Genomic DNA, 18507 nt, shown 5'->3' on the forward strand with positions numbered 1-18507 from the left:
TCTCCACTTCCATACTAAAGCTAAAATTGAAAGTCTAAAGGGGCTTAAAACAGATTGTTTTAGTGGTTTAATAGAGCAGCAATTTTGCTAACGAGAAATCATGCTCTAATTTGTATAATTCTTTCTTTTAAAGCTATTTATTAATCCATATAAGCCATCGACATTTTTTTGGACACATGAAAAGCAATAATGGTTCGTTTTCGCTTTTACTCATCTCTCGCGACTCATGAGTCACGACCTCGAGAACGGCTTTCATTAGGCCCCCCTGAATAAAATTTCTGATTCCGCCACTGGTGGGAGGCAATTGCCCCCCTAAGCATTATATGATTCCACCACTAATGAAGCCAGTAGAAAGCTACGTAAGCTAAGAAAGCCAAGAAAGGGTTATCCTTTTCCTATAGCTCATCGGAGGCGCTCCGCTTATGGTTTGGTTGCTTTTTATTGATTCTTAAAATAATTTTTTTATTTAAAAATTAAAATTTTTATATTAGAAAGCTGCTTTAAATAAGTAAGAAAGTCATTCCAACCTGAGCCTATAACATCAGCTTTGCCAAAAGCGGACCATAATCGATAGAACACTAACGTGTGAACTCATTTAAACTTTAAGAACCAACTAAAATTTGTAATAATCACCTATTGAATGCAACAGTTATATTAATTAAAAAGCAGTGCACATGCAATTTAACACTGTACAGTTTTTAGCACAAGCAAAAAAACAGGAGCGCTTGTAGAATCTGTAATGCTTGAATCGACCGTTACTCTGCCATTATATCAGTCTTCTTTCTGCGTTGAGATTTCCTCTTTCTGTTCGATGAAATTCATTTTTCAAATGATCCCCAAGAAATCACCACTGTCGTCAACTTCTTCAGTATCTGCATCAGTATCATCTAGGCCTGAGGCAGATTGGTCTACTGACTGAGATGCAACACCCGGAGTTTTTGCCTCTTGAATGATCCTCATTATCTCTTCGACGCTCTGTATCTCATTATCACCATATCCTTTTTCGAAGTTCTTCTCATCCGCAAGCTCCCTCGGCAAGTTCTTCAGAAACCAAGGATTCTTCTTTATCTCAGGAATTGTGATTCTCTTCATAAAAAATACTCGAAAGATAGTGATTTCAGTATATACAAATACAATAAAACAACAACAACATCAAGCTTTTATCCCACTATGTGGGGTGGGCTATATGAATACTTTTTCTCCATTGTGTCCTATTAAAAGTCAAATTCTCATTTAAATCAAATAAAGAAAGATTATTTCTAATATTTTGTAACCAAGTCTTTTTAGGTGTGCATCTACCTTTCTTAACATAAGTCAAAACTAATACCTCTATTTTTCTAACCGGATCATCGGAAGAAAGCCATTTTATGTGACCAAACCATCTAAGGCGACTCTCTAATCTTATCTTTTACTGGAGCTACTCCAACCTTTTCACCTATATACAAATATAATGAAGAAAAAATGTAGATTTGCAGATTATAAACACTATACCTTGGAAGGGTTGGAAACGAAGATGCGAGAGAGAAGCTGCCTACAGTCAGCAGATACTCGAACATATTCAGGAATGGAGTATTGAACTGCCAAGATTCGCTGGTACAGAACACCAGTTCAGCTCTATGGTTGAGAAATAGTACAAAGAGTGTGAGGTGAGAATTTGCAAGCTTACACTGATTGTTTTTCGAAAATTTTTGGGATCATCAGGTTCCTCGAATGGATATGATCCCACCAGCATTACATAAAGCGTGACACCGCAAGACCAAACATCAGCAATCTGAGAAAATAATATGATAGTAAACAGCAAATCATCACATCACTGTTGTATAATGCAAATTTAGGCCTCGTTTGGTTTCCACCGACATTTTTTTTGGTCTTAAATGGAGGTATTACAACGGAGAAGCAGAATTTTTTTTCTTCTTGGATCGGCAAAAATACGGAGGTGCAACAAAAGTTATTTTGAAAAAAATAGTGTAAACAGAGTTAAATAATAATTTTTTCACTGATTGAGATTGGAAACGGAGAAATTATGACCAACCAAATGAGGCCTTAATCATATTAAAGAATAACTTCACGAAGAAACTACCTGAATTCAATAATTCTACGACATAAAAAATGAAATGCACTAAAAAAGCTAAAAGATAATAGAAATCATCTAAAAAAGTGCACCTTGCCATCATATTCCTTTCGCGAAAGAACCTCTGGTGCTATATAAGCTGGGGTACCAACTGTTGACTTGGGTTGTGAATGCAACAGGGCAGACTACATTCCACAGAACCAAGCTGACAGTTTATAAGAGAAAAACGTTTTTGCCAAAAGAAAGGAGTTCAAATATGAGATACTACCTTTGAGTAGCCAAAATCGCATATTTTAACGCGGGGTGCAGGACTTCCATCCAATAATGTGTTCTCCAGCTTAAGGTCACGGTGACAAATCTCCTACACAATGATAGATTCCAAAATTAGTCTGTGTTCTAAAGCCAATAGCATAAAATGCAATTAGCTAGATAAAATACCATTGAATGGCAATAGCTGACCCCTGATATCAGCTGCTGGAAGAAAAACCTTGCCTGTTGACCAAGAAGATCAAGCCAGACAATCTCTTCTCAAGTCAGAAGATTGCTTAACAAAGAAATAACAGCAAGGAAGCATACGACTTTAAGAGTGAAATGTAAAACCTCATCCTCGCTAAATCGGCCAGCATTGCATATTCTTTCAAATAGCTCCCCACCAGCAGCATATTCCATGATAATAGCTAGGTGATTCTGAGTAAGCTGAACCTACAACCAGCAAACATAAATAGTCATCAGCCAAAAACTGAGGAGCGTGAGATTATCGAAGTAAATAGGTAATCTAGGACTCCACCAAGGTATAAAATGTATTTCCTGCACTTTCCTGGTGTCCATTGTTTATTGGTTATAGAGCCTCAAAAATCTGAGAGGGAAGTCTCATGGTAAGGTTAGAAAGATTAGACATGCAGCAACTAGGATCTCACAGAGAAGAGAAGAGAGAGAGACAGAGAGAGCAGGGAGACAGAGAGACAAACTAAGTATATTAAATTTGAAAAAAAAAAATGACAGTCTGAAAATTATACTTGCCACCTGATCGTACTATACAATTTAAAATTTTACATACGATCATACAATTGGAGATTTTGTAGCTGTTATAAATCTGATTGGGTAGTAATTTCCAGAAGTTATTGCCATCTTCTTATAACAGTCAATTGTTCACGCAGTTTGTAAATCATACATATGGTTAGAATATGATTTATTAGAAATTGAAATGATCCTGCATACAACGTGCAATACTTTGGTTTAATGGCTAGTTTGTGTAGAAAAGTAGAAAAGCTACTATGAATTTTATTATTTGATTATGTACAAAGTGTGAAAGAATAAATTGACTTCACCAAAGTCCTACAATGGCAATAAATTAAAGCAATTCAAAAAAGGAAAAAGAAATCCCTAAAAGGAGCTGATGGCAAGCAAAGAAAGAAAAGACACATGGATTGCAATCTAAGAGCCACAAGAGAATCTATTCAATGGATAGAACCTTTAACCCTTGTGCACAAGGATCCACACCAAGATTATGATAGGAAATAATAATAATAATAACCATGAAAAAAACTGTGCTGAAATCAGAAATTCAGCACTTCGTTGAGCCAATTTTAAGAATTTTGTAGAGAAATAACAAGGAGACACTCTTGATTTAGTAGTAGATGAAAGAAAACAAGTAAGGTATAATGGATCATCAATTCGAGAGAAAGATCCGGCTCTCCCAATCTCTAGCCGACGACTAGAGCCCAAGCAATCACCAAAAGATCTCAAATTTCAGACTAAATTCAAGATAAAACAAACCCTAAGGAAAGAAATCTACTTAAAGCAAAAATACATTTAACTAATACCTAAACAACCTTAATTTTGAATTTTCCTCCCAAAACCATCCATAATGAGTGCATAACTACTACTGTTGGGCCCCACCATGTTGTATGTCCCCCTTACTGGGCGGAACTTTTGTCGGCCTAGCATACACGTGAACGGGTCCAGAATGGACCAGTTTAGCTGATCCCTGGACCGATCTAATAATACCCCCCTCCCAAAGGTTCACCTTGTCCTCAAGGGGAAAGGTTGGGAATTGTTGCTTCAACCTCTCATATGGTTCACAAGTGCCGTCATGTCGGATAGGCTCTTCCATTTAATCAACACTTCCTTGATTCTCCCTTCTCCTTGTCATACACCTTTAAACTCAAATAGCTCCAACACCACCTCCAATTCCTCAGTCAGTGTCACAGGTAACTCATAACTAAGTACATGCTCCCCCAGAGCTCTCCTTAAGTGCGACAAATGGAACACTGGATGTATGGTGGCGTTCAGGGGCAACCTCAAGGCTCAAGCTATAAGCCACTTCTCCAGTATCTCGTAAGGGCCCAAGTATCTCAGGGCAAGTATCTCGTTCCTCATGTTGGCCACTATCCTCTGTCTGGAGGGTCGCAGTTATAAAAACATCTTCCCCCCAACTTCAAACTGGATGTCCTTCCTGTGTGCATCAACTTGCTTCTTCATGATCTGTTGTGCCCTTAGCATGTGCCTCTTCAATTCCTCTAACACCATATATCTTTCCTCCAAGTACTGCTTTATTGAAGAGACTGGTGTGCTCCTCTGCCCAAAATGCACCATGTGGGGGTCTCTTCCATACAAAATATTAGCCCAATAAATAAGGCCGCCACTTCTAAATGGCTAATACAATGAATATCAACTTCCTCTCATAGACTGGCTTCAATATAGTAGGCTATGAGTCTATGATTCTGCATCAGCACTACCCCCAGTCTATACCCGAATGCATATGTCTCCACCACGAAGTTTTTGCTGAAATCAGGTAAGGCAAGAACTGGTATTGTGGCCATGACCATCTTCAACCTCTCAAAAGCCTTTATAGCTGCCTCCCCCCATATAAAGCTGTATTTTTTTCAACTTTTTTGTCAATGGCAAGGCAATGGTGTTGTAACCCTCACAAATCGTCTATAGTACCCTGTCAACCCAGGAAACCCCTAAACTCCCTCAGACTCCTAGGTTGGGGCCATCTCAACATGGCTTCAATCTTAGATTGATCAGCCGCCACTCCCTCCAAGAATACCACGTAGCCTAAGTACTCCACCCTGCCCTATGTGAAGTAACACTTCATTAGGTTGGCCCACAGCTGATGCCATGTAAAACTTCCAAGACCGCCCTCAAGTGCTCCAAATGCTCCTCCTCGGATCTGTTGTACACTAGGATCTCGTCAAAGAAAGTCATTACAAACTTCCGGAGGTATGGTCAGAATATACAATTCATCAATGACTATAACGTAGAAGGGGAGTTTGTGAGGCCGAATGGCATCATTAAGAACTCATAATGCCCTTAATGTGTCCTAAATGTAGTCTTTGGGATATCTGCCTCTCTCATTCTGATATGATGGTATCCCGACTTCAGATCCATCTTGGTGAACACCACTGTTCCGCACAACTCATCCAGTAGCTCATCGATTACTAGTATGGGGAACTTGTCCGGCATGGTCTCTTTATTTAGGACTTGGTAGTCAACACAGAATCTTCAGATCTCATTCTTCTTCTTGACCACAAAAACTGGACTAGAAAAAGGACTCACACTCAACCTGATGATCTCCGCCTCCAACATCTCTCAGATCAACTTCTTAATCTCGTTCTTCTAAATCTGAGGGTAAAAGTACGGTCAGCACTGATCGAGGAAGCACCTCCCTTAGGGTGATGGCATGCTCAAGCTCCCATGGTGGTGGTAAGTCTTGAGGTGGTTGAAAGACCTCGCTGAATTGTTATATGAGTATTTTCACCAAAAAGGGAATATCCCCTCCTATTCTGATACCTTCTAAACTCTGCAATTTCACAAAGAATCCTCCTCCCACCTCATGTATGGTCCTTACCATGATTTTGAGAGACACCATAGCTTTAGACAACTCCGTATCTCCCCTGATCACCACCCTTCTTCCCTCCACCACTATTTCTATCATCAGTGCTCCCCAATTGACCTTGGTATCTCCTAAGGTCTGTAGCTACATCATTCCCAAGATGACATTAGTGCTCCCTAACTCCAATGGAAGAAAATCCTCTCTCACTTGAACCACATGTATCGTCATCACAACTCCCCTACACACTCCTCTCCCTATCTCCACCGTCATAGTGCCCATCATCACCACATAGCTCCCTATGTCCACCAATTTCACCCCCAACTGGCCAACGACATGATGGGAGATAAAATTGTAAGTAGCCCCACTGTCGATCAATATCACTACCTCTCTGTATGTTATTTCTCTTTTCACTTTCATGATTTGATTTGGAGTGAACCCCAACAATGAGTTTAAGGAGACTTCGGCCATGTCAAGATGTAACTCTTCCTCCTCTTCCATTACTGCCCCACTCTCACCTCTCTCCTCAGCTTCCTCATCATCACAGATGGTAAGAACCTGAAGAGTTCGGTCCTTACACATGTGCCCCGATGTGTACCTCTCATCACATTTGAAGCACAATCCCGTCACATGCTTCTCCTGCAGCTCCTCAGAGATTTCTTGAAATTTTCCCCAAATCCCCCTCCTACAAGCTTTCTCCTTTGGGGCCTCACAAAAGTTTCCCAGTGCTAGTCCTTTAGGAGCTAGGAATATAGTGGTCATCCTGTACGAGCCTCATGAATTGCTTCCTCTGGCCCCCTTTCCAAGTGTTTTTGGTCCTCTACTAACTGTGTTAGCTCCATAGCCTCTCCCAAGTCCCGAGTCTTCATCAATCTAACTGCTTCCCAAATCTCTGGTTTGAGTCCCTTCATGATGTTCCCCTCTAACGCTTTATTTGAAAGGCGGTCCAAACAGCTAGCGAGGTACTCGAATGTCTCCTGGTACTCTACCATTGAACCCTCCTATGTCAGGGTGAAAAATTGCTTGTAGAAGTCTCCTCCCATGCTAGTTTGGAAACGTTCTAACAAGCAATCCTTGAACTCCCTCCCACTCCTTATGAGTCATCGCATGTCCCTACACTGGTACCAAGCCAAGGCATTCCCCTCCAAACATAAGCTCATTGTCGTCAGCCTCTCATCCTCTATCAAACCGTTGACAGCGAAATACCTCTCCACCTTGTATATCCACCAATGTGCATCATCTCCCTCAAAGATGGACATCTTCAGCTTCCTCACTCTTGGATCCCCTTCGTTTCCTCTGAATCCTCCATAGCCTCCCATTCCACAAAGGGGAGGTGCTCCCCAGGCGTCCCAATCTTCCCTTCTGTGCTCAAACCCAAATCTTTCTTCAAAATTCCCCCTTCTTCCTTCAAAATCAACACCCCGACTCTCATAATTCACCCCTCTTCTTACAAAATCAGCACCCCTTTACTCGTACCTGATATTCATCTCCTCCCTGAAAATATGCTTTAGCGGAGGCATCCCGTATTCTCCCTCCATAATATTCACCTCTTGATTCTCCCTTCCCCTAAATGGATTAGAGTTTCCTCCTCTTCCTTGGCCGCTGGTGGCTTCCTTCATTTCAGATGTCGTACTAGGTTTGGCTTCAAGCAACTTCTTCAGCATTTCTTCCATGAGTACGAACATTCCATCCATCTTTTCATGGACAGATGCAAATTGATTTTGAAAATCTAAATTTTTTTCTCAAAATTTGATATCAGTTGGCTTAATTCTCCCTCCAACACTTTACTTTCCTTCCGGCCATTGGTATTCTAGATCAAAGGGCTCTGATACCAATTTGATAGGAAATAATAATAATCGTGAAAAAACTATTTTGAAATCATAAATTCAATACTTCATCGGGCCGATTTTGAGAATTTTGTAGAGAAATAAAAAGGAAACACTCTTGATTTAGACTTCGTTTGGTTTTTTGGTACTTTTGTAAAAGACAGTTTTAAGAAACATTGGTTCATAAAATGGAGTTTTCTAACAGAGAAGCATATATAAACATCATTCTCAAAACAGCAGAAAAATGAAAAAAAGGGAGTTATTGAGAATGTGATTTGACAAACCAAACACTAAAGAAGAAATGAATTTATCATTTTAAAACGGAATAAGCACCAAAAACTTCTAATCAAACGAAGCCTTAATAGTAGATGAAAGAAAACAACAAGGTACAGTAGATCTTCAATTCAAGAGGAAGATCTGGCTCTCCCAATCCCTAGCCGACGATTAGAGTCCAAACAATCTCCAAGAGATCTCAAATTTCAGACCAAAATTAATATAAAATAAATCCTAGGAAAAGAAATCTACTAAAAGCAAAAATATATTTAATTAATCCCTAAACAACCCTTAATTTTGAATTCTTCCTCCCAAAACCATCTACAATTAGTGCTTAATTGATGTTGTTGGGCCCCACCATGTTGTCCACTCCCCTTGCTTGGCAGAACTTTTGTTCTCCTGGCATACACACGAACCGGTCCAGGATGGACCGGTTCAGCCGGTCCCTAAACCGGTCTAACATATTACTTAATTTGTGGGTTCCACTATTATTCAACACCCCCCTTCAAACTGAATTGCATAAATCTACCAATTTCCAAGTTTACTTACAATATTTTTGAATGTTGCATTACAAAGTTCTTTGCTGAGAATATCTACAAGTTGATTTTTAATGACATGTATGGGGTACAACTAAACCCATTTTTCAATTTCTTTTTTATGAAATGCCTATCAACCTACATATGCTTGGTACAATCATGTTGTATTAAATTAAGAGTAATGCTAATGACAAATTTCTTATCGTACCATATCTTCGTCGGCCCTTCCCATCTAATTTGTAAATCTTCCAAAACAATTTTGATTCATAAAAGCTCGCACATTCTTTGAGCAATAACTCTAAATTTAGATTGAGCACTAAACCTTAAAACATGTTTTCTTGCTCCCCATAGTATGAGATTTCCTACCAAAAATATTTAGTATCTAGTCATAGATCTTCTATTCAATAGTGATCATGCATAGCCTATAATTTATATATTATCCTTCTTTTTTATCGAGAATTCCTTCGCCAAGGGTTGAATTAAAGTATCTAGAGTTCTGTAAATTATCTAATAAAGGTAGGTATCTGAAGATTTTCCTGCATTTGCGGATATTCTATCTAAAGTTATTATAAGCAACTTAAATGTAAGACTATTTGGGTTTATGCATGAACCGGCTGATGAGACTCTCCGCAAATATAATCTCTAGGCATGTGTGAGATACTATTTTTCCTTCTTCATTTAGGTCCAATTTTTGAATTGGTTCAGTTGAGGTTTCACAAGATTTGTGATCAATCATTTTGTTTCTTTCAGTAGATCTATGATATATTTTAATGAGAGAAATATTATTTGTTTAGATTGAACAACTTCCATTTCCAACAAATATTTAAGTTTGTCCAACTCTTTGAACTTAAATTCTCAACAAGCTTTCTCCTCAGAGAATCATTTTATATATTGTCATCACATGTGACAATTATATCGTCAATATATATGATGAGAATTGAGATTTTCTCATCAGTGGGGTATTTCATGAAGAGATTATGAATTCCTTGGCATTGTTCGTATACAACTTCATCCATAACTTTTATAAATCTGTCAAGTCATACTCTTGAATATTACTTAAGGTTATATAAAGACTTTTTGTAATTGGCACTATTTATTCTCAGTAAAAGAACTATCAAATTTAGGCAGTGGATCAATATAGACTTCTTTAATATCTTCATACAGAAAAGACTTTTTTATATCTGACTATTGCATGAACTATCCAAATTGGCTGCAAGAGGAATGAAAATGAGTATAAGAGTATTGTATTTATTTTCACAGCAAGAGCAAAAGTTTCTTAATAATCAATTTCATAGGATTAAATATATCATTTGACTACTAATCTTACTTTATACTATTCCAAACTTTCATTTGCTCTATATTTTATAAGAAAATTTATTTATATTAACCATTTTCTTCTCTTTCTATTCAACGATCTCCTAAGTGTGAATTTATTAGAGTACTCATCTATGCTCTCATGGCATTATTCTTCTTATTTTCAAGTGTCTCAAATAGTTATTGATATTATAATGAAAAGCTTTATAGGTAGGAGAAAATTTTTTAAAAGATGTATACTGGGACATGGAACACAGAGGAGAATATATAGTAAGGGGTTGATCATTGTTACTGATAAAAGTGATTTAAAATTAAATTACTTTTAACTGAAAATACTTATTCAATTAACCAATTCTAGTTAAATTATTTCTTTAATTTTTTTATTTCCTGTTTTCTTATATTTAGAAATTGAGCTAATCTCTATTTCTTAGTTTTCTTATTTGATATATGTTGGCTTTCATATTTAGCTACTCACCATCAAGGTAAAATAAACAAAGGGGAAAAGATAAAGGGCTTTTTGCGCGTGTTCGGGTGTGCGAGTAGAAGGGTTTCTTCCAAGTGAAAGCTAGGGCTTAGGTTCTTGGTGCTTGGCTTCTTGTGTGAGAGAGAAAGGGAGGTGTTGAAATCTTTGAATTTGTGTGTGTGAAAAAAGTGAATCCTTCTTGTAATCTCCTCTATCTTATTTCCCACAACAATAGCAAGTTTGTTGTTGGAAGTGAGGGTTATCTTGTGTCGTAAGATCTTATTCTTTTGCAAGCTTTGCTATAAGCAGAATGTGCATGTATATCTTTCCTATTTAATTTAGGAAGATTGTGTTGCATTGTAGAGCTGCTCTCAGTTTATGGTTATTGCTATTTGTTTTCCTTTTAGGATTAGTTGTTTATTTTGTTGTTTCTTGGTTAAAGATCTTATAAATCTGAATGGTAGGTTAGTTATTTACTGTTTGAGATTATTGTGCCTTCAGTTTGTAGTGGTTATTGTTGGCATTGGTTTTGGTAAGCTATTAGCTAAATATATATTACCTTGTATCTTGTTTCCTTCACGTATAAAAGAATTAGGATTGAGGTTGCCCCATAGATGTAGAGTTCAGATGAACTGAAACCACGTAAATTTTGTGTTCTTATTTTCATTTCTTTCAATCAATGTTTAAAATTGAGTATTCGGGTATTGAGGCGTTTTTCATTCGTGAGGCGAGGCGTAAGCCTCAAGGCGTTTTGAGGTGTAAGCCTCAAAATCAAAAGATTGCGTAAATATAATAAAATTTTTATATACTATTGAGTGAATAATATAAAACATAAAAAAATATAAGATATGAAGTGAAATCAAAATATCCCAATAATAAGATAACATGAAATATAATTCAACTCAAAATTCTATCTTTACCAAATCCCATTATTCTTTTCATTAACATATAATTCAAATTTCTAAAAATAAATAGCAATGACATATCACATAAGAACTCATAAGTCATAAGCACTGTCACTAAGGGGTTTTTCATTTGAATCATTGTTATGATGAACTGCTCTCTCCCCTTCCTCCTCTCCTATAGAGTCCAATGTTGGGCATTTACTTCAAGATTTATGTAAGTTTATATATATATATATATATATAGAGAGATGTATATATCTATAGCGGGAGGCGTAAGCCTCACGCCAGTGAGGCGAGGGGGGGCAGTGAGGCGAGGCGGGCCTCAACCAAGTTGAGGTGCAAGCCTCATAAAAAAAAACTCGAGGCGTTTTTTATTGGAATTGTGCAAAGGCGGGCCTCAAGGCGAGCCTCATATTGCGCAATTTTAAACCATGCTTTCAATTGCTTATACATGCTTATTTAAATTCAGGAAATATAAGCTTACTATTTTGCTTTGAAAAAAATTTTGTTAGAGAGCTTCCAAAATTATTCTTAAAAACTACGATCAAAATATTTACATATATATTAGGTTTGGGTAGTTGATTCATCTCTTTCACACAACAATTACCAAATAATAATTCAAAATCTCGAGTTTGTTGAATATTTTGGCTAGATTTATCTCTCCTATTTGAATATTTTGGCTAGTCTTGGATCATCTGGATATGTACAACAAATTATATAAAAAACTATACCCATCAGATGGATAAATAAAATTATTGTTGGATGAATATGAATTATGAAAGGACAAAGGGGAAGATCAACTCTTATTGGGAAAAACTTCAAATACTAGTAGATGGAGATTAAAATATTACGCCTCACTTGGAGGCAAATTGAACAACCATGAGGTAAAAAGGCTATAATATCTGGGGTAAACAAATCTTGATAGTTGTATGTCAGACAGTAATGAAGGGTCCATGCAAATATATGAAGAATGTTGTCCAAAATGTGTAAAGAATATTGCTTGCAACAAACTGCACGAAAAAACTACTTAAAATAAAGGAGTCCACTTTCCTCAAACCCCGAAATTATGGATTTTTTTCCTTGTGATTCTTTGAATTAAAATTCTTTTTTTATCAATTCAAAGTGGTTACCAAATATTCAACCCTTGAAAATCTTAACAAATCTGATTTTGAATAGGCCATAGCTTATCCACACTAGATTCGTTGCTAATATCCTAATGTTCCTGGGGCCTCCACCATTCCCTCTCACCTTCAAATACCCAAAAGTACTCTGTTGTTGCATCATCATCAACAATATAAGTGATTCTTCGGTTCTCCTCCACTGTTGAATTCCATACAAAAGGCTTTCTTTCAACATTGTAGCAACAAGAACAAAAGAATGCAGCTATTGATGGTAACCAATGATCTGAGCCAGCGAAGGAAGGTGTCAGGTTAGTTGTCAGCAAGAGGTTGTTGAGGCAGGTCAATTGGAAGCTGCAGAGTAATCTGTAGTTGGTATAAAGGTTTGAAGATTCTCGAGTACCCTTTAAACGGTTGGGATATGCCTAGAAAAGCACATAAGTGAATGTAGTGGGTTTCTTCTTTTTTGGGCTTATAAAACTGGGTTGATAGGCTTTAAAATTATTTTAAAGAAAAAAAGAAAAAACGACAAAAGTTAGGAAAGGAAAATTTATAGAAATTATTCCTTTTTTACTATTTTTTGAACTAATTGAATCATGACAATTATATGCGGTCATAAAGATATATAGATGAACCTTTGTCAAACCATTTAATACTTTCCCTTATTTTTTGACTTTCGGCTACATTTGATTTCTCGTTCTCACACACCCGATTTTAACAACAAATATCACATTTGGAGTGACAAAAGCTTCCTCAAACACATGCAAGAAGCCTTCAATGGTGAACAAAATGTCTCTGGTGAGACAATTTTTTAATCTCAAGATTAAGGAAGGGTTTCCTATAATATAACATATCCTTAAATTCAATATGATCAAATTTTACTTGAATTAAAATGATATCAACTTTAATGATGAAATTCATGCATTGAGCTTGTTCTCATCACCACAGATAAGATGGTGTGGCACTATAATGATGATCAATAGTTTCTATGATTGCATGAAGCTAAAACTCAATGATGTTCATGACTTGATGTCTTGATCCTAAATGAGGGCATCCGAGGATGGGAACAGGTGAAAGGCCATCCTTTGCTTTAACTCTTCAAAGCAGAGGGAGAACTACAAAGATGGACGGAAAATAAAAGTATTTTTTCAAATATAACATGAAAAATCAATCAAAAGATCACAAAAGAGCATGTTGATAATGTGGTGAGATTGGCCACATAAAAGAGATGAGCTCCACATGAAAAGAGATGGGCGACAGAAAATGAATCCAGAGTGAATCAGATGGATAAATATGAGTATTTCGCCATTTAAGAGATTATAGATCAAGTATTGATAGTCCAAAGGAGTCATGGATTTTGGACTTAGGTGCGTCTTTTCACTCTACACCACATAAATAGCTTATACATAATATTTTGCAAAAGTTTAGGTAATTGTTTATCTTGAAGATGATGAGCCCTCAAGTATTAAGGGAGTTAAGTGATATTCAAGTCAAAACTACTAATGGGACTATGTGAAAGCCTCCTAAGGTTAGGCATATGATGGACCGGTGGTTGAGCCAGTGGGCCCCACTAGGGTGGGCGGTGGGCAAGAAGAGAGGAGGAATTGTTTAGGAAAGTTTTAATTACAATTGGGAGGTAATTAATTAGGGAAAGAAATCTAATTTGAATTCAAATCTAAGAGGGAATTATTTAGGGAAAGCCTAGGGGAGTTAATATTCATTATGTAACAAGGAATAAATGGAGAATTGTTTAGGAAAGTTTTAATTATAATTAGGAGGTAATTAATTAGGGAAAGAAATCTAATGGAATTATTTAGGGAAAAGGGGTTGATTAGGGAGGGAATTAGGGGAGCCTATTTAAGGCTGACAATTGGGTGATTTCATATTATGCTTGATTTTTCTAGAATTAGTTTTGTTAAGGTTGAATGGGCTCTAGCTAACGTCTAGAGATTTGAGAGAGCTGGATCTTCCTCTCCAATTAAAGATCCAACCGTATCTTGTGTTTTTCTTCTTAGTTCTCTCAATAAAAAAAAAAGAGTTATTGTGTGTTCTTCTTCAAAGTTTCCTTGTGTTTGTTCTCTAGTTTTACTGAAATTAAATTTTAGCCAAGGCCCAATGGCTTATTTTGTTTCTACAAGAACTTCCTATCAAATTGGTATTAGAGCCAATTTGATAGGAATTGGATACAATTTTAGCAAAACCAAAGAACGGCACAAGAAATTAGACTAGTCCCCCCTCGACAGGCCAACCAGTCCATGGACCAGCTCTTGTGTACAAGAGGCAGAACAAAAGTTCCACCCAGGACTCCTGCCCCCTCCACATATCGGGTCCATCATCCAATTAGAAATGAAATTAATGGGGGAATAGGAGGGACACTTCAAAACTCCAAACAAACTACATTTAAGTACATCAACAGCAAAGGAAGAAAACAAAAGCATAGATGCAAAGGCATATACGCTTACCTCTCTAAATCGAATAATGTTGGGGTGCCTCAATGATCTATGATTAATAATTTCTCGCTGAACATTCTCATCAATCTGAATGAAAGAATTAAATCAAAATCATAAACAAACTACATTTAAGTACATCAACAACAACAATCAAATGCAAAGAGTGAGGTCCAATCTCAGCTTAAAGTAGTTGGAAATGTAACTAGTTCAGTTCAAAATAGTAAGAAAGATAGCCAGATATCCAAAACGAGCGGCATCATTAAGTAAAATAAGAAGAAATTTCCCAAAGAAACATTGCTCAACCCAAAAATAAAAATTCAATTCATCAGACTCAAACCATAATCAATCAAAGCATCATAACAAATTACATTGTTGATTGCGATTGTCCAGAAGCTTACAGGAATATTGTAAACTTAGCATCAAAACCTTCTTGGACGAACTACATAAAACGTATAACCACGAATCCAAGGAAAATCCAAACACCAAATAACCAGCCTTCAATCGCACGAATAGTATATCAAAGAAAACATCTTTCCCCTCCTACTAAACTGACAATACAATACCTATAATTGAAACAATATCAAATAAAAAGACATAGAATGCTGTTCTTAAAAACAAAAGCAACAAGAGATCTCAGACTAAAAAGCTAAACAGCCTAAAAACAAATCAAGTTCTGCAGCGACAATCGATATTTATCTAATACCTTCTTCCCCCTCTCGATGTACTTCACGGCCACGAGCTCCTTGGTCTTCTTGTCCCTGACCAGCCTTGCTACGCCGAAGTTCCCTGCGCCTAATTCCTTCAAAGGCTCGTATCTCCCCTCCATCCCTCTTACCTGAAAAATACAGCACACCCTTACCTCCAATAAATGTTGAAGAATCAAATATCTTCGATGCTTCGGAGAGAGGGATAAATGATAAATCCAACAAAAAGAGAGAGTGAAGCTCAGATATCTCGATCGGTCCTAGCGGCCGGTGGCCCCCTGCTGTCGAATGAGCACAGAAGAGCTGAGGATTGCGAGAGCGGCACGTTGAGGAGACTTGAAGTAAGCGTAGACACGCGTACAGAGGAAAATGGATTGAGGCTCTGAGGGGTTATTCTTTGAATACTGTATTGTCATTTGTCGCGGTCGGCTGTCTCCTTCGCCGCTTTTTTATAATTTATTTAAATGATTTCCATATTTTATTTTGTTTTGCTAAAATAAAACTTCAAGTACGTATTTCTTTATGAATTTATTACATCCAGAAATATACGCAGTAATAATCTAATAGATAATGGAGATCTCGACAATTTAAGAGCAACACCTGTGAGGTACTAAATTTATTACGTTATTTACATGTGTAAATATAAGTATTAGAAGCCTCGTGTTTTCTAGAGAGATTATTCTGTGCGGTATTCGAATGTATCTGAATTGATCTCTGAACGCATCCGGACACTGTATGTAATAATTTTTTTCAGAACTCGAGAATAATAACACTATTTAGTACATATGAGTGAAGTAGGAAGGGATCTCATATGATGGTATAAGGACGAGTTTTAATATGCATGAATTATTATTGGGTGATGGTGGATAATTTATTTGATCGAATATCTAGTGATATGAATGCTATCATTGATAGGTATTAGGTGATGGTTATCAATGGTTAGGATGATCATTATTTTTACGAAGGAATAATATTAGACGATACATGTTATGAGTAATATCGGCGCTAAAGAGGCTAATTGAAATATGATATCAATGGCTGGTATGCATCAAAGAATGGTAAAGGAGGAATGTCAAATTTTAAGTAGACATTCGATATAGGAGGTTGAAGAATGGTCCATGATCAACTTGAATGATCTCCTAATATAGTGTATATTAAACGACAAAAAAAAAAGTATTAGAACATTAGTGATTGATGTCAATGGCTGATGAATGACGGACATCAATGAGTAACAGATGTCATGCATCACTCATTAGTGGGAGTTGGATGATAATCGATGGGGAACATTGAAAAATAGAGTGATGATTGAAAATCGGCTTAGTCATTCTCATGATACGGCTCAAGTGACTACGAATATAGGAGTTGGACATAGGTGTTGATGGATAATCTCATTCTTTCGTCGATGCTCTTGTTGGTTCATCTTCAAATGGTTGTTTTCCCGAGCTGCGTTTGTCTTTATTCCGTGATTTGCCCTCCTTGTGGATTCGAAAGAAGAAATTATGGCACTTGCAGTCCCATTTAAAATTGAGCTAGTAGATTTTTTTCCCTCTTCCCGATCTAGTTTGGATTCCATTAGAAGTTTTTTTTTAAACGTCAAGCTCAATTCCGAGTTCTCTGTTACTCTTCTTGATCTTTCGCATGTGCTAGTTAAATTGTCAAATGATCTGAACTACAACATAGTATTTTCTTATAGATTCAATTTGATAAATAATTGTTTTTTTTTTTTTTTAACTTAGCATATGATCCCGTCACTTGATATTGGTGTTTAGTCACCTGTTTCTCGTTTTTGAAACCCAGCCATAGAAAACTAAAACAAAATAAAATCTATCAGGACACTTGTTCTGTGAGGAACGGCCATTACGCTGTCTACTTCTAATATTAAATGCTAGTACAAATTATCTCCTTTTCATGGCCACTTGTAAAGCCAAGATTTGGAGTACAAATATCTTGGAATGCAAATTGGTCCTCACCAACCTTTCATTTGTCAATCCCCTTCCAAACCTTTTAGCTTGTCCCCTGCAGAATTCGGCCAAAAATTATTCTGTTAAAAAATACTCCCGTGGTATGATTAATGCAAAGGAATCCGAATTTTTTTTTTGGGTACACTTAGGCCAATTATGACGTGTTCACACGGTAAATTTTAAATCTATCCTGTGATAATCAAAGTTCTCAATCAATAAATTAAAATTAGAAATGTATAAAGGTGCTGGAAAAAAAAAAGACCGAGAGACAACAAATAAAAAAAAAAAAAGAGAATTACAACAAAAAGAAATAATATTATGATTTAACATGAATTTTTATTAATCGACATAAAACTATGTAGTCACATGACAACAAAAAATTCTCTATAAAATTGAGAGACTGTGTTAATATCTCTTTTCATATCTCTCATTTTCTCTCCTCACTCTTGATGTCTTGCATAGAGGTGTCAATTTTGGACACGACCCGAAAACCCGACACGAAAATTTCGGGTCCGGGTCAACCCGAACCCGACCCAGCTCAGGTTCGGGTTGACCCGGAAACCCGAAACCGACCAAATTTGACCCGGAAACATCCCGTCACTAATCATCTTTGTCACTCGTCAGCAGTAGCGCGCGTCACTTGCGAGTCGTGTCAGCTCGTCACTCGTCAATGTCGTCCACTCGTCCCGTCGCATTCAGTCCGTCAGACCGTCACCGTCGGTCCGTCACAGTTGGATCAGAAGCAACAACGGCAGTGAGCTCGTAGGCCTCACCTTTCATCTGCAGCTCCGTGGGACCGCAAGACGCCAATTCGTCACTTCGCCAGAAGCAATGACGACTACAGCAGGGAGCTCACCTCATTGTCGTTTTCATTTTGTAGTTAGTTCAACTTTATTAGGTAGTCCGACAGTGGTTTGATAGAAGTATGGCGTCAGGCGGTGGTCCGGTGGAACTATGGGCATCAAATGATGGTCCGGCGAAACTCCAGGTCTCAAGAGGTGGTTCGACGAAACTTCGGGCTCCAAGTGGTGGTATGGCGGAACTCCCGGCG

General features: G+C 37.2%; 1 protein-coding gene across 2 annotated transcripts; it reads right to left on the reverse strand.

Moving 5' to 3' along the window:
- Positions 1 to 619: 619 nt before the first annotated feature.
- On the reverse strand, positions 620 to 15872 carry LOC110092671 (serine/threonine-protein kinase SAPK3). Of its 2 annotated transcripts, XM_028694636.1 has the most exons (10): positions 15719 to 15871; positions 15495 to 15626; positions 14804 to 14878; positions 2672 to 2773; positions 2510 to 2563; positions 2340 to 2432; positions 2164 to 2256; positions 1667 to 1771; positions 1492 to 1590; positions 620 to 1086 (listed from the first exon to the last, which is right to left on the reverse strand). In XM_028694636.1, the coding sequence occupies exons 2-10, from the start codon at positions 15615 to 15617 to the stop codon at positions 826 to 828; spliced, it is 1005 nt and encodes a 334-aa protein (XP_028550469.1). In that variant the 5' UTR covers positions 15618 to 15626; positions 15719 to 15871; the 3' UTR covers positions 620 to 825. The 2 variants fall into 2 exon arrangements, with proteins under 2 accessions (XP_028550469.1, XP_028550470.1); XM_028694637.1 differs by having other exon boundaries at positions 620 to 1041; positions 15495 to 15872.
- Between the last annotated feature and the right edge of the window lie 2635 nt (positions 15873 to 18507).

Source organism: Dendrobium catenatum, unplaced genomic scaffold (genome assembly GCF_001605985.2).
Source record: "Dendrobium catenatum unplaced genomic scaffold, ASM160598v2 fragScaff_scaffold_526, whole genome shotgun sequence".
Classification (NCBI taxonomy): Eukaryota; Viridiplantae; Streptophyta; class Magnoliopsida; order Asparagales; family Orchidaceae; genus Dendrobium; species Dendrobium catenatum.

What these genes read in the sequence shown, in the direction of transcription:
- LOC110092671 (XM_028694636.1), bottom strand. Translation starts at nt 15,617, where the DNA reads ATGGAGGGGAGATACGAGCCTTTGAAGGAATTAGGCGCAGGGAACTTC. An exon ending in ACATCGAGAGGGGGAAGAAG is followed by an intron (nt 14,879 to 15,494) that starts GTATTAGATAAA and finishes TCTTTCATTCAG; the next exon opens with ATTGATGAGAATGTTCAGCG. An exon ending in GCCGATTTAGCGAGGATGAG is followed by an intron (nt 2,564 to 2,671) that starts GTTTTACATTTC and finishes CTTGGTCAACAG; the next exon opens with GCAAGGTTTTTCTTCCAGCA.